This window comes from Epinephelus fuscoguttatus, linkage group LG5, assembly GCF_011397635.1.
Source record: "Epinephelus fuscoguttatus linkage group LG5, E.fuscoguttatus.final_Chr_v1".
NCBI classification, from domain to species: Eukaryota; Metazoa; Chordata; class Actinopteri; order Perciformes; family Serranidae; genus Epinephelus; species Epinephelus fuscoguttatus.
The window spans coordinates 1,025,101-1,039,604 of NC_064756.1; the positions used below are offsets into that span (position 1 = coordinate 1,025,101).

At 46.2% G+C, this 14,504-nt stretch overlaps 1 protein-coding gene across 1 annotated transcript; it reads right to left on the reverse strand.

Moving 5' to 3' along the window:
- Positions 1-1,894: 1,894 nt before the first annotated feature.
- LOC125888449 (olfactory receptor 52K1-like) lies at positions 1,895-5,312 on the reverse strand. The gene is made up of 2 exons (XM_049575833.1): positions 5,301-5,312; positions 1,895-2,854 (listed from the first exon to the last, which is right to left on the reverse strand). The coding sequence occupies exons 1-2, from the start codon at positions 5,310-5,312 to the stop codon at positions 1,895-1,897; spliced, it is 972 nt and encodes a 323-aa protein (XP_049431790.1).
- Positions 5,313-14,504: the final 9,192 nt, after the last annotated feature.

The following is a 14,504-nucleotide window of genomic DNA, read 5'->3' on the forward strand; positions in this document are numbered from 1 at the left end:
GAACTTCCTGTTTCACCAAGGTAACATAATTCAATGTAAACTCACAATCTTCATTAGTATCAATCAATCAATCAATCAATCAAACTTTATTTATATAGCGCCTTTCATACATCAAAATGCAACCCCAAAGCACATTAGTAAGCATCATACAGGTCTTGACTTTGATATGGATGGGGTCACTCCTCTGGAAGGTGTACATTAAAGTCAAAAACATGCCATTTCCTGTGGCCAGTAGGTGGAGATATAACCATAAGTCCATTCTGGCATGCAGGTGCCACAAGGCCAGGACTGTGAAGAAGCATGCCAAGTTTGGGGCAGATTGGACAATATTTGCTTAATTTACAACTTCCTGTTTTATGATGAAACATGCAAAATGGCCGCTGTGCCATATCAAACCCATTAGATGAAAGCTCATAATTTTCATCTGAAAGCATCATCAAGGTCTTGAGATTTTTGGGGTTTTATGAAAAGCATAAACCATGTTGTTTCCTGTTGCCATTAAAGAGACACCAGGGGCTCTAGTTTCCCGGCGCAGCGCAGGTGGTGCAGGGTTGCGAACCCCGCGCAGAGCTAGTTTCCAGCAGCGCAACCTGAGGCACACTCAGTTTGGTAGTTTGGCAGACTGAGGTGCGCTGAGATGGGTGTGGCGGCGCAGCAGGGGGAGGTGCTGACAGATCCAGCTTGGCACAGTGACAGTTTCGTGCCAAAAGGCTTTGCCGAAGGTGCGCTAAAAGCTTGCCATCTGAAACCAGGTCTACTGTCAACGCAGGCACAGCGCAGCCGGTTTAAGCTGAATTTTGGCTGACTGGCAGACAATGCACACACGTTACCAAAACCTCACAGGCAGGTTTCCAGAATATAGGCACATTAATAATGCAATAAATAGCCACATTAACTATTCAATGCAACTATCTGCAATCAGCACAGAAATGTATCTCTATACCGACTGTCCCGTCACATCTGATGTCAGATCAAAGGGGATTGGCACCGTTTGGCATGTTTGGCACGCGTAATGGAAACCCAACCTGATTTGATTAACACAGCCTGCAAACTAATGAGTTCACATCCCTCTCAGCCGACCACAAACAGCCACAGCATCAGATAGGGAGTATATATTCAACATCTGTCATCTTAGAAAAGTCAAAAGAAAAGAAACAGAGTGAGACTGCAAGAGAGAAAGAGAGAGCGCGCGCGTGCACGAGAGAAACGCAACATTGACTTACAATTGTGGTGACCTCCTCCCAGGCTACCTTTGCATCATCAGCCCGTAGAGGTCTCCTTGCAGTTCCTTATATTTGGACACTGCGACCTTGGACCTCCCGGACCAAAACATCAGTTTCCTCCTGGGAGGAGTTTGGCTGTCTGACGCTGCTGCTCTCTTCTGCCATGGCGAATTGAGTAAACTCTCATTACGCCTTCGCATGGCGCATTTAAGGGCGAGGAGAGGGGCTCATTTGATTGGTGTGATGTGTGTAAAACCCACTCCACGCCTTCTCTCCTCCCTCTTTCCAACTTGCGCCGGTAGGAGGGATGGAAGTGGGAAAGAGGAGTAGCTGGGCCAGGCGCACAGTGTGCCAAAATTGCAAAATCCGCCTGGCCACACCCAGTTGGTGAAGTGCAAGTGCGCTGCGCCCCCGCCGCGCCTGGTCTGCAAAACTAGAGCACCAGGTCTTGGCCAGTTGACAGCCCCACTCCTCTCTTGAGCCAAGTTAGTTGTAAGACTTACAGCTGCTGATTTGATGATGAATCAAGAATCAAGAGAATCAAGCATCACATAATTTTATAACAGTTCATTTTAATTTCTATGTTTCATGAGCATTTTCATTTTTGACATGACAAAATTCTGATCTATTTTTGTTTTCCTCATTAAATTGACATTTTACATTTCAGATTTTTAATAGTTTTTGTAAGAATGGGGAACAGTTCGCACGAAGCGACAGGATGTCATGGTCTTCATGATGTGCTGTCGAATCTCAGTGGTTCTCATGCCGTAGATGATTGGGTTGAAACAGCTCGGGAACAACACATACATGATACTAAAGAAAACCCGTACAGCAGCAGGAAGACTGTTTCTGATTCGATATGACAGTAAAGCAACAAGTGCAAAGGTCAGGCTGATGGTCATTACCACAATGTGAGTGACGCAAGTGTGGAGCGCTTTAACACCCGACTTACCGGAACTCAGCACAGAGGTAAATATGACCACATAGGAAGAACTGATGAAGATGAAGTCTGCTACAGGGGTGAGGAAGACACCCAAAAGCCCAAACAGGTTGTTTTTGGCGGTGCTTTCACAGGCCAGCTCCACTAAGGCCATGTGCTCACAGAAACAGTGATTTATCACATTTGAAGAGCAGAATGACAATGATCCTGCCAGACTCACCACAAGTGTATTCAGGAAGATGTTTCTAATAAGAAGTGGAATTACGAATTTGAGGAATCGTGGTATTGCCATGCGTTCATGGTAGCAGAGTGGCGAACAGATGGCAAAGTAGCGGTCCAGTGCCATCCACACCAACAATGTGGACTGAAAAGCCCCTGAAAACTGAATGAAGAGCATCTGAACCAGGCAGCTAATCAGAGAGATTCCCCTCCAGCCAAACAGGAAGCTCAGCAGCATGTTGGGAACAATGACCAGTGGGGAGCTCAGGTCCACACATGCCATGCCAGCAATGAGGATGTACATTGGCGAGTGGAGGCTTCTCTGTGAAATGATGATATAAAGCAGCATGGAGTTGGCCGACAGTGACACAACAAACATGATGAAGAATGGGATGAAGAGGACGGGCCTCAGAACTCCGATTTCATTGAAGCCATTGAGAGTGAAATGTTTGTGTGAAGAGACGTTCTCCATCTCCACTTAAAACGTCCTCATTCAGGGTTTTAAATGGATTACCTGAAAACAGAGAAACATTTTTAAAAGTTCCTTCACCCCGTCAAAGACACAATCTGTGATCTGAATCAAGTCAAAACACACGTACACACAACAAACAGTCCGATCATCAGAAGAAAATGTCAGCAAACACAAATATGTTACATTTTTGTATTTCATCTGTAACTAAGGTTCTATGAATCCTAGATGACCCCTGCCAAACTGCAGACCACTGCTGACAACAGGAACAAACCACAACCTAAAGGTCTCTTTGCCTGAACCTCACCACACGTTAACTACAGTGTTGTTGAGAAGCATCACGATTCAACGTATCCACAACAAAATACTGTACAACTGTAACTTATTTGTGGTTGACAAAACCAATATTTTTCAAAATAAAGTGTAATATAGACAAGGTCATTAGAAACACTTAACACGTTAAATCAGTTCATGTCTGTGTCTGTCTGTGGTTCTTAACTTATTGGTCACGTCGCTGAGTTAAGAATATTAATGGCATTTGGGATGAGGGACTTCCTTAATACATTTTTAGTTGCCAAAGAGACTCTCTAATGCCTTCCAAAGTTCAAGAGCTCAAACTGGCTGAAGACAGGATGGCAGCTACCAGCTAAAATACTCCTTGCTTTCTTCTTTGTCCTCCCTGTAAAGAGTTGGCTCAAGGGCTTTTATGGTTTGGCAGATATTGTGCTTTCAATTGATGCAGTCCTAGAAAGTTTTTTCCTAGATATAGAGATAAAATGACCATAACAAGGAGAAAGGTAAAAACACTCTCAACCATAATTTACTACATGATGTCTACAATCTGCTGGCTAACAATGAGGCCACAAAGTTTCACTTGAGAGTCGAGAACCGTACTGAGATATTTAAAGTTTTCCACAGTTTCAACATATTGACCATCAAGTGAAACTGTCTCTGTACTTAGATCTTGTTTTGTGGCAAATATATAATTCTAGTTTTGCCTAAACCTAACCACATGTTAACCTCAGCATTGCTGAGAAGCATTAAGATTCAATGTATCTGCTACAAAATTACATACAATTGCAACTTATCTGTAGTTTACAGAAATGTTAAATGCCAACATTTTTAAAATAAAAAGTAATTTTTAGCTGGTTGATTGAAATATGTAGTGGAATCTAGAGCCACAGATACAGATGCAGCTCTCAATCTCTCCAAACAAAAGTGAAGAAAAACTGCTGAACATGTTTTATAAAGATATGTACATTTGTGTTAAAGGTTCAAAACATGTAAAAAGGGTCCATCTGCACATTCGGAAAGATTCTATTTTAAATTAAGATAATAAGAAACTTTTTTATTGCCAAAGACTTTCCTGTGCAGTTCATCATTTCATTTCATCATTTTATTTTAATTGAAAGTAGGTTGTCTTTAACCATTTAGTTGTTAATACTGTTACTACTAACACTACTACTACTATGTCTGCAACAACATAGAAATATAACATACAAAATGTCCCACGCCCTCCCTCTCCCTCTATAAAACAGTAAAATGCTCCTGACACTTTAATTTATTTTTAATATACATTTGTTTACATCAGTACTGTTAGTAAACAAAGCAGGGTAAACATATTTAAATTCTGATCAGCTAACAGACACAATACTAGTTATTTTCTGTTTCTTGGTTAAATTGCAGTCATCTGGAAATTATTCTCTTTCTGCAAAATCTAAACATACACTTTTGGCCAAGATTCTCTTGCATTTAATTTTTTTTTTAGAAAATAATTTAAAATGACTGGTTTAAATAGTGAGTTTTGTGGTTTGTAGTTTGTTTATGGGGCTACCCTTTTGTAGACATTTTCAGTAGTGACCGTACCTGCAAGACTCCTATCCTACACCCTGAAATATCGTCACTAAAATAAAGTACTTAAAAACCGGACTTGTAATTTTATCCATTCTGCCAAAAAAATACTTTTTTTCAGTGACCACAGAACAAAGCAAGAAATTCATCAGGGATGGAGAAAGGAAAAGAAATTCAGGCCTGCAGTCAGAGTAGTTACCGCCTCCTGCAATTCTTAATATTTTCTATTTTGACCATCTTGGTGACTTCACTGCCTTTGTGTAGACTCACAGAAGTCAAATCTGTCTCCTTAAGTCACATTTTTACATTTTGCAAGGGTTTGACTTTTTTGTTGGAGAGGAAAATACGAGCGACAAAGAAACAGGCACAGGAGCGACTGCAGAGAAATAACTTGTATCAGAAAAACAGCAATAACATTATCAGTTAATGCATCTGCTGGCTGAAGGGAAACTTTGAAAGGATTCAAAAGCACATACTTGTTAAAAGGAACAACACATCAGCACCATCACACATTTTAACAAACAAACCTCACCAGAAGCAGAGCTGGCTCATCTCTCCTCAGAGTGTTTGGTTTCACATCACAGAGAACACTGAAAACACTCAAATTCATTAGAAGACTCAGGCAATCATTTCACAGTGTCTAAAAATGGCATCAAAGAGCATATCATTGATCATATCATCAACTCTGGAAAATGTCTGAAACAATCCAGGTGAAATATCTCCTCCACTGTCAGAAAATCAGATTTGGGAACTCAACCATGAAAAGTTCAACAAGAGGAGCTGCTGACAGTTCAGCTCTGTCAAAAAGAAATCAGCAGCTTTTACTTGTTCTTGGTGTTTGGGAATTTGTCTTGTTTGCCAGGTTAATGTCCTCCATCCATCCCATCGACCACATGTCCCTGCTGAATGCTAACTAAGCACTTTAATACTCTCCGTCTCATGCTGCCATAGGCTGCAGAGATGACGTTCAACACCTCATTCCATTTCAGCCAATTCACAATAAAAAAATCTAAGAACTACAAGTCATGATTGTTAACAAGGTATTCATCAGCTGTAGTACTGTACACATGTGTAACAGCCCACTGATCTGGATTAATACATCAATTTATTGATCAACAATCTAATATCATGGATGCAAAGTGAAAACATTCAACCATATCTTCATCTCTTGGATATGCCTTTATTTTGAAAATCTGCCACAGTCAAACAGCTGCAGGTAGGCGGCAAACAGCCAAGAAAAAAACAATGAGGTTAAAGTGATAGTTCAGGTTTTTGGACATGAAGTTGTGTGAAACGCTGACCATCTGTAGCTCTGATGTGACGGTGTCACTACTCTCAACGAGCGTCCTGCTCTGAGAAATCGCCCGTAGCTTACCGGAGAAAAAGGAGTTCTTAAGATATAAGGGGGACACATAACCAAAAGGTTTTAAACTACAAAAAAGTATGCATGTGTTTTGTTAGACTGTTACAATAATTTTAAAACATCCCCGCATTACGTCAGACCTTGCTATCAATTGGGACTATTTTCTGGCCAGTATCACTCCGCCATGCAGGCCCGCAAGACAGCACGGCAACAGAAATCAATAAGACAGTTCATCACCACGCCGTGCAGGCGCGCAGGATAGCAACGGCTAACGAAAACTTGATCGGCTGTTTCCAGCAGAGAACCAGTAGGCTTTTATTAGTGAGGAAGAAGATGTACTAGCCCTATATATACCTACTACTACAGCGCAAACACCGGCTCGGGCTCATGACACACCCTCATCAGCTGCTGTAGGTAAACAGAGGAATACCAAAATGGTGCGAACTTGTGATTTCACCAGCTGTGGGAATAAAAACATCGCTGGCTCCCAATTCCATCGGTTTCCTGTTACAGTTGTAACCCGTAGGCAACTTTGGCTAACCCACCACCAGAACAAAGCAGAGACTGGTCATAGTCACATATCAATTCACATTTCTATGTGACTGATTATTCGTGTCATGGATTTAGCAGTTTGCCTATTGTAGCAGGATGAAGTGCTCTCCCATGGGTGAGTGTGCTGCGTTGCTCTCCCCTACCTTATTAGCCAATCCGCACCTGAGGCCACCTTATTTAGGGAGGCAGTGTCCATCTCGTCTTCCTCTTGCTCTTTGGCTCTGAGGCCCACCCACTTCCAGGTCGCCTCACTTCCTCCTCTTCGCCATCGCCTGTGCAGACGTCCGACGGGCGGACGCTGCGCCTGTGGGGCTGGCTCGCTGGTAATCTGCCATTCAATGCGCTATTGGTCAGCCGCGTTTGCCACTGCCGCTGGGAGACCTGAAGTGCTCCGACCCTCTCCAGTGTGTGTGCGTCATCGACGCTGCCTGATCGATGTTAATTGATATGCGGTGTGACGCTGTCTGAAGACCCGCTGCTGCTTTGCTGCATGTTTTGCTTAGTGCGCTGCTCGCATCACTCCTGTGCTGGCTTTAATCTGCTGGGCTCTGCACGTGCTTGCTGTATGCGTATGGCTGGGCTGGATGGGATGTTCTGTGCCCACCGACAGAACTTCTTCACCCCTATTAGCTCCTCTTTCTTTTGCCTCAGCCCTGATGCAGCATGTGTTGGTTTTGATTTTCTTATGTTGGATTAATTTTTGTTGTTTTGGTTTTGTTTAATCAGATCTTATTTTCTTTTCAGATTAGTAATTAATTACCTTTGATTGACTGTAGCTCCTTTTTTTCTCTCTTACATTAGGATTACTTTGTGATTTGTTTGGTCAAGGTGCCTGAGTTTTGTAAATTCTGGTAGCTGGACTTTCATCATTTGATTTATTTTGTGTATAAATGTTATTCCTAGTAAATCATTTGTTTTTCTTTTGTTTATTCACTTTTGTTAGCTTATTTTGTTAACCATTAAATTGAGTTATTTTTGGCAGCTACAGTGACTATTTTGTTAAGTTGGTTAATTTGTAACCTTGGTTGCTGTCTATCTTTAAGTCTCATTTATTTATTTGGTTATTTTGTTTATTGGGTTGTTTTGTTTGCTTTGCTTGCTTGTTTTGGAGTTATCCCCTTCTTTAATATTTTCTTTTTCTTGTTTTTTTTTCAGGTGCTGGAAGCTTACAGTGGCAGTCCTGGTGTCCTGGTGGTGGGGTTCCCCTTTTTCTTTTGGTGTCTGTGTGTGCGGTGCGACCCTTCCTCAGTTATTTGGTTTTGGTGTTTGAGTGACACGAGCGAGTGGGGTGCTTTTCTCCCTGGGTTCCTTCACCTCCCCGTTCTCCTAGTCTCCTCCACTGGTAAGCTCCAGCCCTGTTTGTGCATTTCTTTCTATTAAAGAGCCACACGCAAAGCTTCTTTTAATATATATTGGTTTTATGAAATTTTGTAATAAAAAAAAAGAAAAAAATATATATTTTCATAACTGGAACCACGTCTCCTGCTCCTTAAATAAAACGAACCTGAGTGCCTTGGTATTAGCTCCAGTAAGGTAAAACAAAACTATTTCCTTGGGTGAAATTCCCAAGGTGGCGTTGTCTAGTTTGGTTGGTCATTCCCTAATACTTAAACTTCCCACTTGTATGCTGAACGCCACAATCTGGCGTTGTCGGCAGGACCTTGCTTGCTGTGAGCAGAGACGTGTGTTCAATTTTCTTTTTTTTCCTTCTAATTTTCACTTTTGCCCTTGATAAAGTTTCTTTTAAGTGTGTGTTCATATTTTATTCGGTAGCAAAGCAGCAGTTGGTATCTTCGAGCCTTAGTGAGATTCAAAATTTTCCTATTTCTCTTTCCCCTGTACCTCACTTCACTGCACTATTAAACTGGTAATTGCAAATTGTCACCTGTTTTTGGTTCAGGGGTAGCTATGGAGGGAGAGTTGCAAGAGCTGAGGGAGTTAGTAGCACAGTTAAGAGCAGATAATGAGAAGCAGCGGCAGGAACAGGCTGCGGCCGTGCCTGCTCCTAGTGCCGCACCTTCCACCTCTGCTGTGCCCCCTCCTGCTTCTTCCACTGCTAGCGCCCCTCTAACAGAGAGGCTAGTGTTTGTGCCTCGGGACAGAAAATGTCCCATGTTCAGGGGAAGAACAGGGATAGGTTTAGCTGAGTGGATCGAAGAGGTTCAGGCTTGCATGAGAGCGCGTCATTTATCTGCACCCGATCAGGCATTTTTCTTGTTTGACCATCTGGAGGGAGAGGCACGTGAGGAGATCAAATTCCGTCCTAGTGCGGAACAGGGGGGACCCAGCCAAAATAATTTCTGTATTGCAAGAGCTTTACGGTTGCGCTGACTCCTACGTAGCCCTACAGGAGGCGTTCTTTTCCAGACGACAGCAAGAGGGTGAGACACTGGAAGAGTTCTCCCTTGCGCTGATGGGTTTAATGGCATCTGTTAAACAGCATGCACCTAGTGAGATGATAAATGCGGAAGTCTTGCTGCGTGATCAATTCATAGAGCATGTTATTGATGGTCCCCTCTGCCGTGAACTAAAACAGTTTGTGCGCAGGCAGCCTACCGCTACATTACTCGAGGTCCGGAGTGAGGCGATCAGGTGGGAGCGTGAGGGGTCCCCTGCGAAAGTAAGGGGCCGAAGTAACTCTGTCCCCTCAGTTCTTGGCCTTTAGTATGGAGTCAACAGTGGTCCTCAGGTGGTGGTAGCCCATGTGTCTGAGCTAAGTGAGATGAGGGAGATGCTCAAACTTCAGCAAGAGCAGCTTAACCAGCTCACCCAAAGCATTTCCCGCTTGCAGAGCTCTCATCAGCGCTGTTGCTCCTCTTATTGTGGCCCAATCGTCTGCAGAAGATGTCAGCAGCCTGGTCACTTCGCCAGAGAGTGTGATGGGGTTTGTGTTACTCCGCGCGCTCAGCCCTCTTTACCAGCCCAACAGTTTAGTCGGCAGCCCCATGCCACTGGGCATCCGGAAAACTAGCACCCACCGAGTTGCAGAGCCACAGTTCGGGGGGTGCAGCCACTGGCTCGGAAGTTGTTTTTAGTGATTCAGATGAAGTTGCTAAGCTCATGTCCTCTTGTCCCCATCTAAATGTAAGCGTGGGTGGAATCAATGTCCCTTGCTTGGTGGATACAGGCTCCATGGTGTCCACTATAACAGAAAGCTTCTTCCACCAGCATTTCGAGTCTTGGGGACAAGAGAAGTTTCAGTCTTACCACTGGCTCCAGCTCAGGGCCACCAATGGGCTGGCCATTCCTTACATTGGCTACTTGGAGCTAGAAATTGAGCTTTGTGGTAAGCTAATGCCACAATGTGGGGTATTGGTGGTCAAGGACCCTCCTGGTGGTGTGTCAGCTCAGGTCCCTGGTGTCTTAGGGATGAATGTCATCCGGAGATGCTACCGTGAGCTTTTTGGGCAGCACGGTCTGGCCTTGTTTGAGTTGACCTCAGTATTTGGGGCCCCAGAAGCAGTTGTGCAGGCACTGCAAAAGTGCCATCAGGCCAGCGTGAATGCCCCTCAGCATATCTCCGGCAGGGTCCAAGTGTGTGGCAGGAAGGCTTGGCAGATCCTTGGTGGCACGATGAAGGTTGTTGTAGCCACCTGCTCAGAGCTCTACTCTGGCACCACTGTGTTGTTTGAGCCCTTGGACTCTGGCCTTCCTGCTGGACTGCTCACCTCTCCCGCTTTGGTTCAGGTAAAAAGGGGCACTGCCTACATTCCCATCGTGAATGTAGGTTCCACTGAGGTGTTGCTCTACCCCCGCACAGTTGTTGGCGGATTGAATGAAGTAACTGTTGTGAGCCTTCCCACAGGAGTCACTGAAGTGCCTTCTACTGTGGCCACAGTGGCATCTCAGTCTGTGTCTGCTTCGGTTCTAGAGCAGATTGCAGCCATGGATTTGTCATCCTTGCCTGCTGAAGAGCAGGTTAAGGTAAGGTCCCTCCTCACAAAGTATGCTCCCGTCTTCGCTCTACACGATGGGGATCTCGGCTGCACCAACTTGATTGCCCATGACATTCCTCTCTTGGACAATGCTCCTGTTCGACAGCGCTACAGGCGCATCCCCCCATCTGATTATGAGGTTGTGAAGGAGCATATTAACAAATTGCTTGAGTCACAGGTGATCAGAGAGAGCTGCAGCCCCTATGCGTCCCCCATCGTTCTTGTTAAAAAGAAGGATGGCAGTCTTCGCCTATGCGTCGACTACAGGCAGTTGAACCAGAAAACCAGGAAAGATGCATTTCCTCATCCCCACATCGAGGAGTCACTTGATGCTCTGACAGGTGCCCGCTGGTTCTCCACCATGGACCTGGCCAGCGGGTACAACCAGGTCCCAGTAGCAGAGGTAGACTGACCCAAAACAGCCTTTTGCACTCCTTTTGGCCTTTTTGAGTGGAATCACATGCCTTTTGGCCTCTGCAATGCCCCGAGCACCTTCCAGAGATTGATGCAACAGATTTTTGGTGACCCGCAATGCCAGTCTTTGCTGCTCTATCTGGATGACATTGTAGTCTTTTCCTCTACAGTCAATCAACATCTGGAAAGATTGGAGGTGGTGCTCGGGCGGCTACAGCAAGAGGGGCTTAAAGCTAAACTCACCAAGTGTTCCTTTTTCCAGACGGAGGTGCGTTACTTAGGCCATGTGATTTCAGACAAGGGTGTCTCCACAGATCCCAGTAAAGTTGAGGTGGTGGCAAACTGGCAGCCTCCAACTACCATCTCTGAACTGCAGTCATTTCTCGGCTTTGCCAGTTACTACCGCCGGTTCGTGGAAGGCTTTGCCAAGTTGGCAGCCCCTCTACACAGACTGGTGGCTGAGTTGGGGGGCACCAAATCCAAGAAGAGGTCAGATCATGCAGTTGCTGAGAAGTGGTCTGATGAGTGTCACCGAAGCTTCGAGGCACTAAAGACCAAACTCACTACTGCATCTGTGCTGGCATATGCCGACTTCTCCCTCCCCTTTATTTTGGAGGTTGACGCAAGTCAGGGTGGCCTGGGAGCCGTGCTGTCACAGGAAAAGGGTGGCAAGGTGAGGCCCATTGCCTATGCAAGCAGAGGCCTGCGGCCCACTGAGCGCAACATGCTAAACTATAGCTCCATGAAATTGGAGTTTTTGGCACTCAAGTGGGCCATGACAGAAAAATTCAGGGAGTATCTGCTTGGCCATAAGGGCGTTGTCTATACGGACAACAATCCGCTTAGCCACCTGTCCTCCGCTAAGCTTGGTGCCACGGAACAACGTTGGGCAGCACAGCTCGCAGCATTTGACTTTGAGATCAGATATCGCTCAGGAAAGGTTAACAAGAATGCTGATGCTTTGTCCCGTCAGTGTCCTCCCGGTGCAAGAGACATGGAAGCCATGCTCCCCGGCACATCACTCCCTGAACCTTTGCAACAAGCCTTGCAGTTTCAGAGGTCCAAAGCAACCCAAGCTGCTGTTGTAGCACTGCCCCATTATGCCCCTTCTGACCTTTGTACACTCCAGCAGGCTGACCCTATCATTCAGGAAGTCTTGGTATTCTGGAAACAGAAGCGGCATCCAAACCAAGCAGAGCGCGGACAGCTTTCTCAGCCTGCTTTGGTCCTCCTCCGTCAATGGGATCGCTTTGTGGAGAGGAGTGGAATTGTGTATCGGCAGGTGTTTTGTCCAGATGGCGCTGAAGCAGTTTTCCAGCTGCTGTTGCCTGCGGTCTTGAAGGAAGAGGTCCTGACTGAAGTTCACCAGAGGCATGGCCACCAAGGTGTCGAGAGGACCTTGGAGCTACTATAGCAGAGGTGTTACTGGCCGAACATGTCCTCCGATGTGGCACAGTGGTGCCAGTCATGTGAGAGGTGCCAGGTTGCCAAGAACACACAGCCAGCCCCTCGTGGCTTCATGGGTCACTTGCTAGCATCCCAGCCAAACGAAATCCTGGCCATGGACTTCACAGTGTTGGAACCCACCCATACTGGGATTGAGAACGTCCTTGTAATGACTGACGTTTTCAGTAAGTATACACTGGCAGTCTCCACTCGTGACCAGCGAGCCGCCACTGTGGCTCAGGTTTTGGTCACGGAATGGTTTTGTAAGTTTGGTGTCCCCGCCCGTATTCATAGTGACCAGGGCCGCAACTTTGAAAGCTGTCTGATTCAACAGCTTTGTAGCCTTTACGGCATTGAAAAATCTCGCACCACTCCATACCATCCAGCTGGTAACGGACAGTGTGAAAGGTTCAATCGAACCCTCCACAACTTTTTGCGTACCCTACCTGTCTTCCAAAAGCGGGACTGGCACGCCTGTCTGCCTCAGCTCCTGTTTTCATACACCACCACTCCCCATCAGTCAACTGGTGAGTCGCCGTTCTTTTTACTGTTCGGGCAAGAGCCCAGGCTCCCAGTTGATTTCTTGTTGGGTCAAGTCCAAGATCCAGTTGGTGGTGATGTTAATAAGTGGATCCAGAAGCACCAGACTCGCTTGCAGATTGCCTTTGAGGGTGCCTGAGAGAGGCTCCGGGTTGCAGCAGAGCGTAGAAAGAACAACCATGACCAGCATGTCCGAGATGCTCCATTGCAGGAGGGCCAGCTGGTGCTGTTGCGGGACTTCGGTGCAAAAGGGCGTCATAAGATTCAGGATCTGTGGGGACCCGTAGTGCATATAGTCCTCAAGGCACCGAAGGACAGAGGCTCTGTGTACACCATCGCCCCCGCTAATGATCACTCTCGAATCAAACATGTTCACCGTACACTTCTGAAGGCAGTGGTTGGAGCTGGTGCTCCAGATGGTGCTGCCGCCTCTTCTGCACCGCTTTCTGACGAGCAACCATCAGAGGACGAACTTCCACATGACGGTGATTTGTTTGTTTTGAGGCAGGAGATCCCTCCTGCAGCACCCGTTCAAATAGCTGCAGTGACCCAAACCACTCCTCAGTTGCTGCTCCCACAAATAGACCCAGTACCAACTGTACCAGGTCCTTGTGTGGATCCTGTGGCAGGCGCACCATCCACTCACATTGACGTTCCACCAGTCACATACCCGGGCGCTGGTGAGGCAGCAGTCCGCCGTTCCGTACGTTCGACTGCAGGGCAGCATTCAAACATGAACCATCTCCCAAGACCCGTTGGGGACTTGGTACACGGTGCTGCAAATTCTTCTGGCCCAATGTCAAATGCAGTGTCCGCTCTCTTCCGACCGTGGAACAAGTGTTGGTTGCCTTGGGATGGAGTGTTACATCGTCGGGGCAACGATGCATTTGGGGGGGGGGTAGATTGTAGCAGGATGAAGTGCTCTCCCATGGGTGAGTGTGCTGCGTTGCTCTCCCCTACCTTATTAGCCAATCCGCACTTGAGACCACCTTATTTAGGGAGGCAGTGTCCATCTCGCCTTCCTCTTGCTCTTTGGCTCTGAGGCCCACCCACAGGCACACCTTGAAAAACTGAGTTCATAATACTACAGGCTCTCTATAGCCTCCTGTTAATCACTCTGTGTGTGTTCATATGGGCGTACATGAGCTGCTTGTATAATGTTATGCATGCACGCGTGTGCGTGTGCGTGTGCGTGTGCGTGTGCGTGTGCATCAGCACTGTACGTGCATGTCCATGCAAATACCAGTCTGTCAGATGATCGGTCTGGAGTTATTCCTTCCCAAAAAGTGCGACAATGTCTTTCATGGTCTGGCCTTTCAGTTCAGGCTCGAACCTTGTGTCCCACATAGCCGACCGGCCCGGTCCATGCAGTTCTTTTCGGGCAAGTTCTGCTTACCTTACAGTTAATCCCATGCCCGTATAGGCCGTCTGCTGCTTCCCAAGCTGAGTTGAACACCACCGCTCCCGTCTCCAGGAAAACTTTAAGCTTAAACTGACTGGAATCTGATTTCTTGCCGTTTTAATTGCTTCTTAATCTCGATGTATTCTCTCT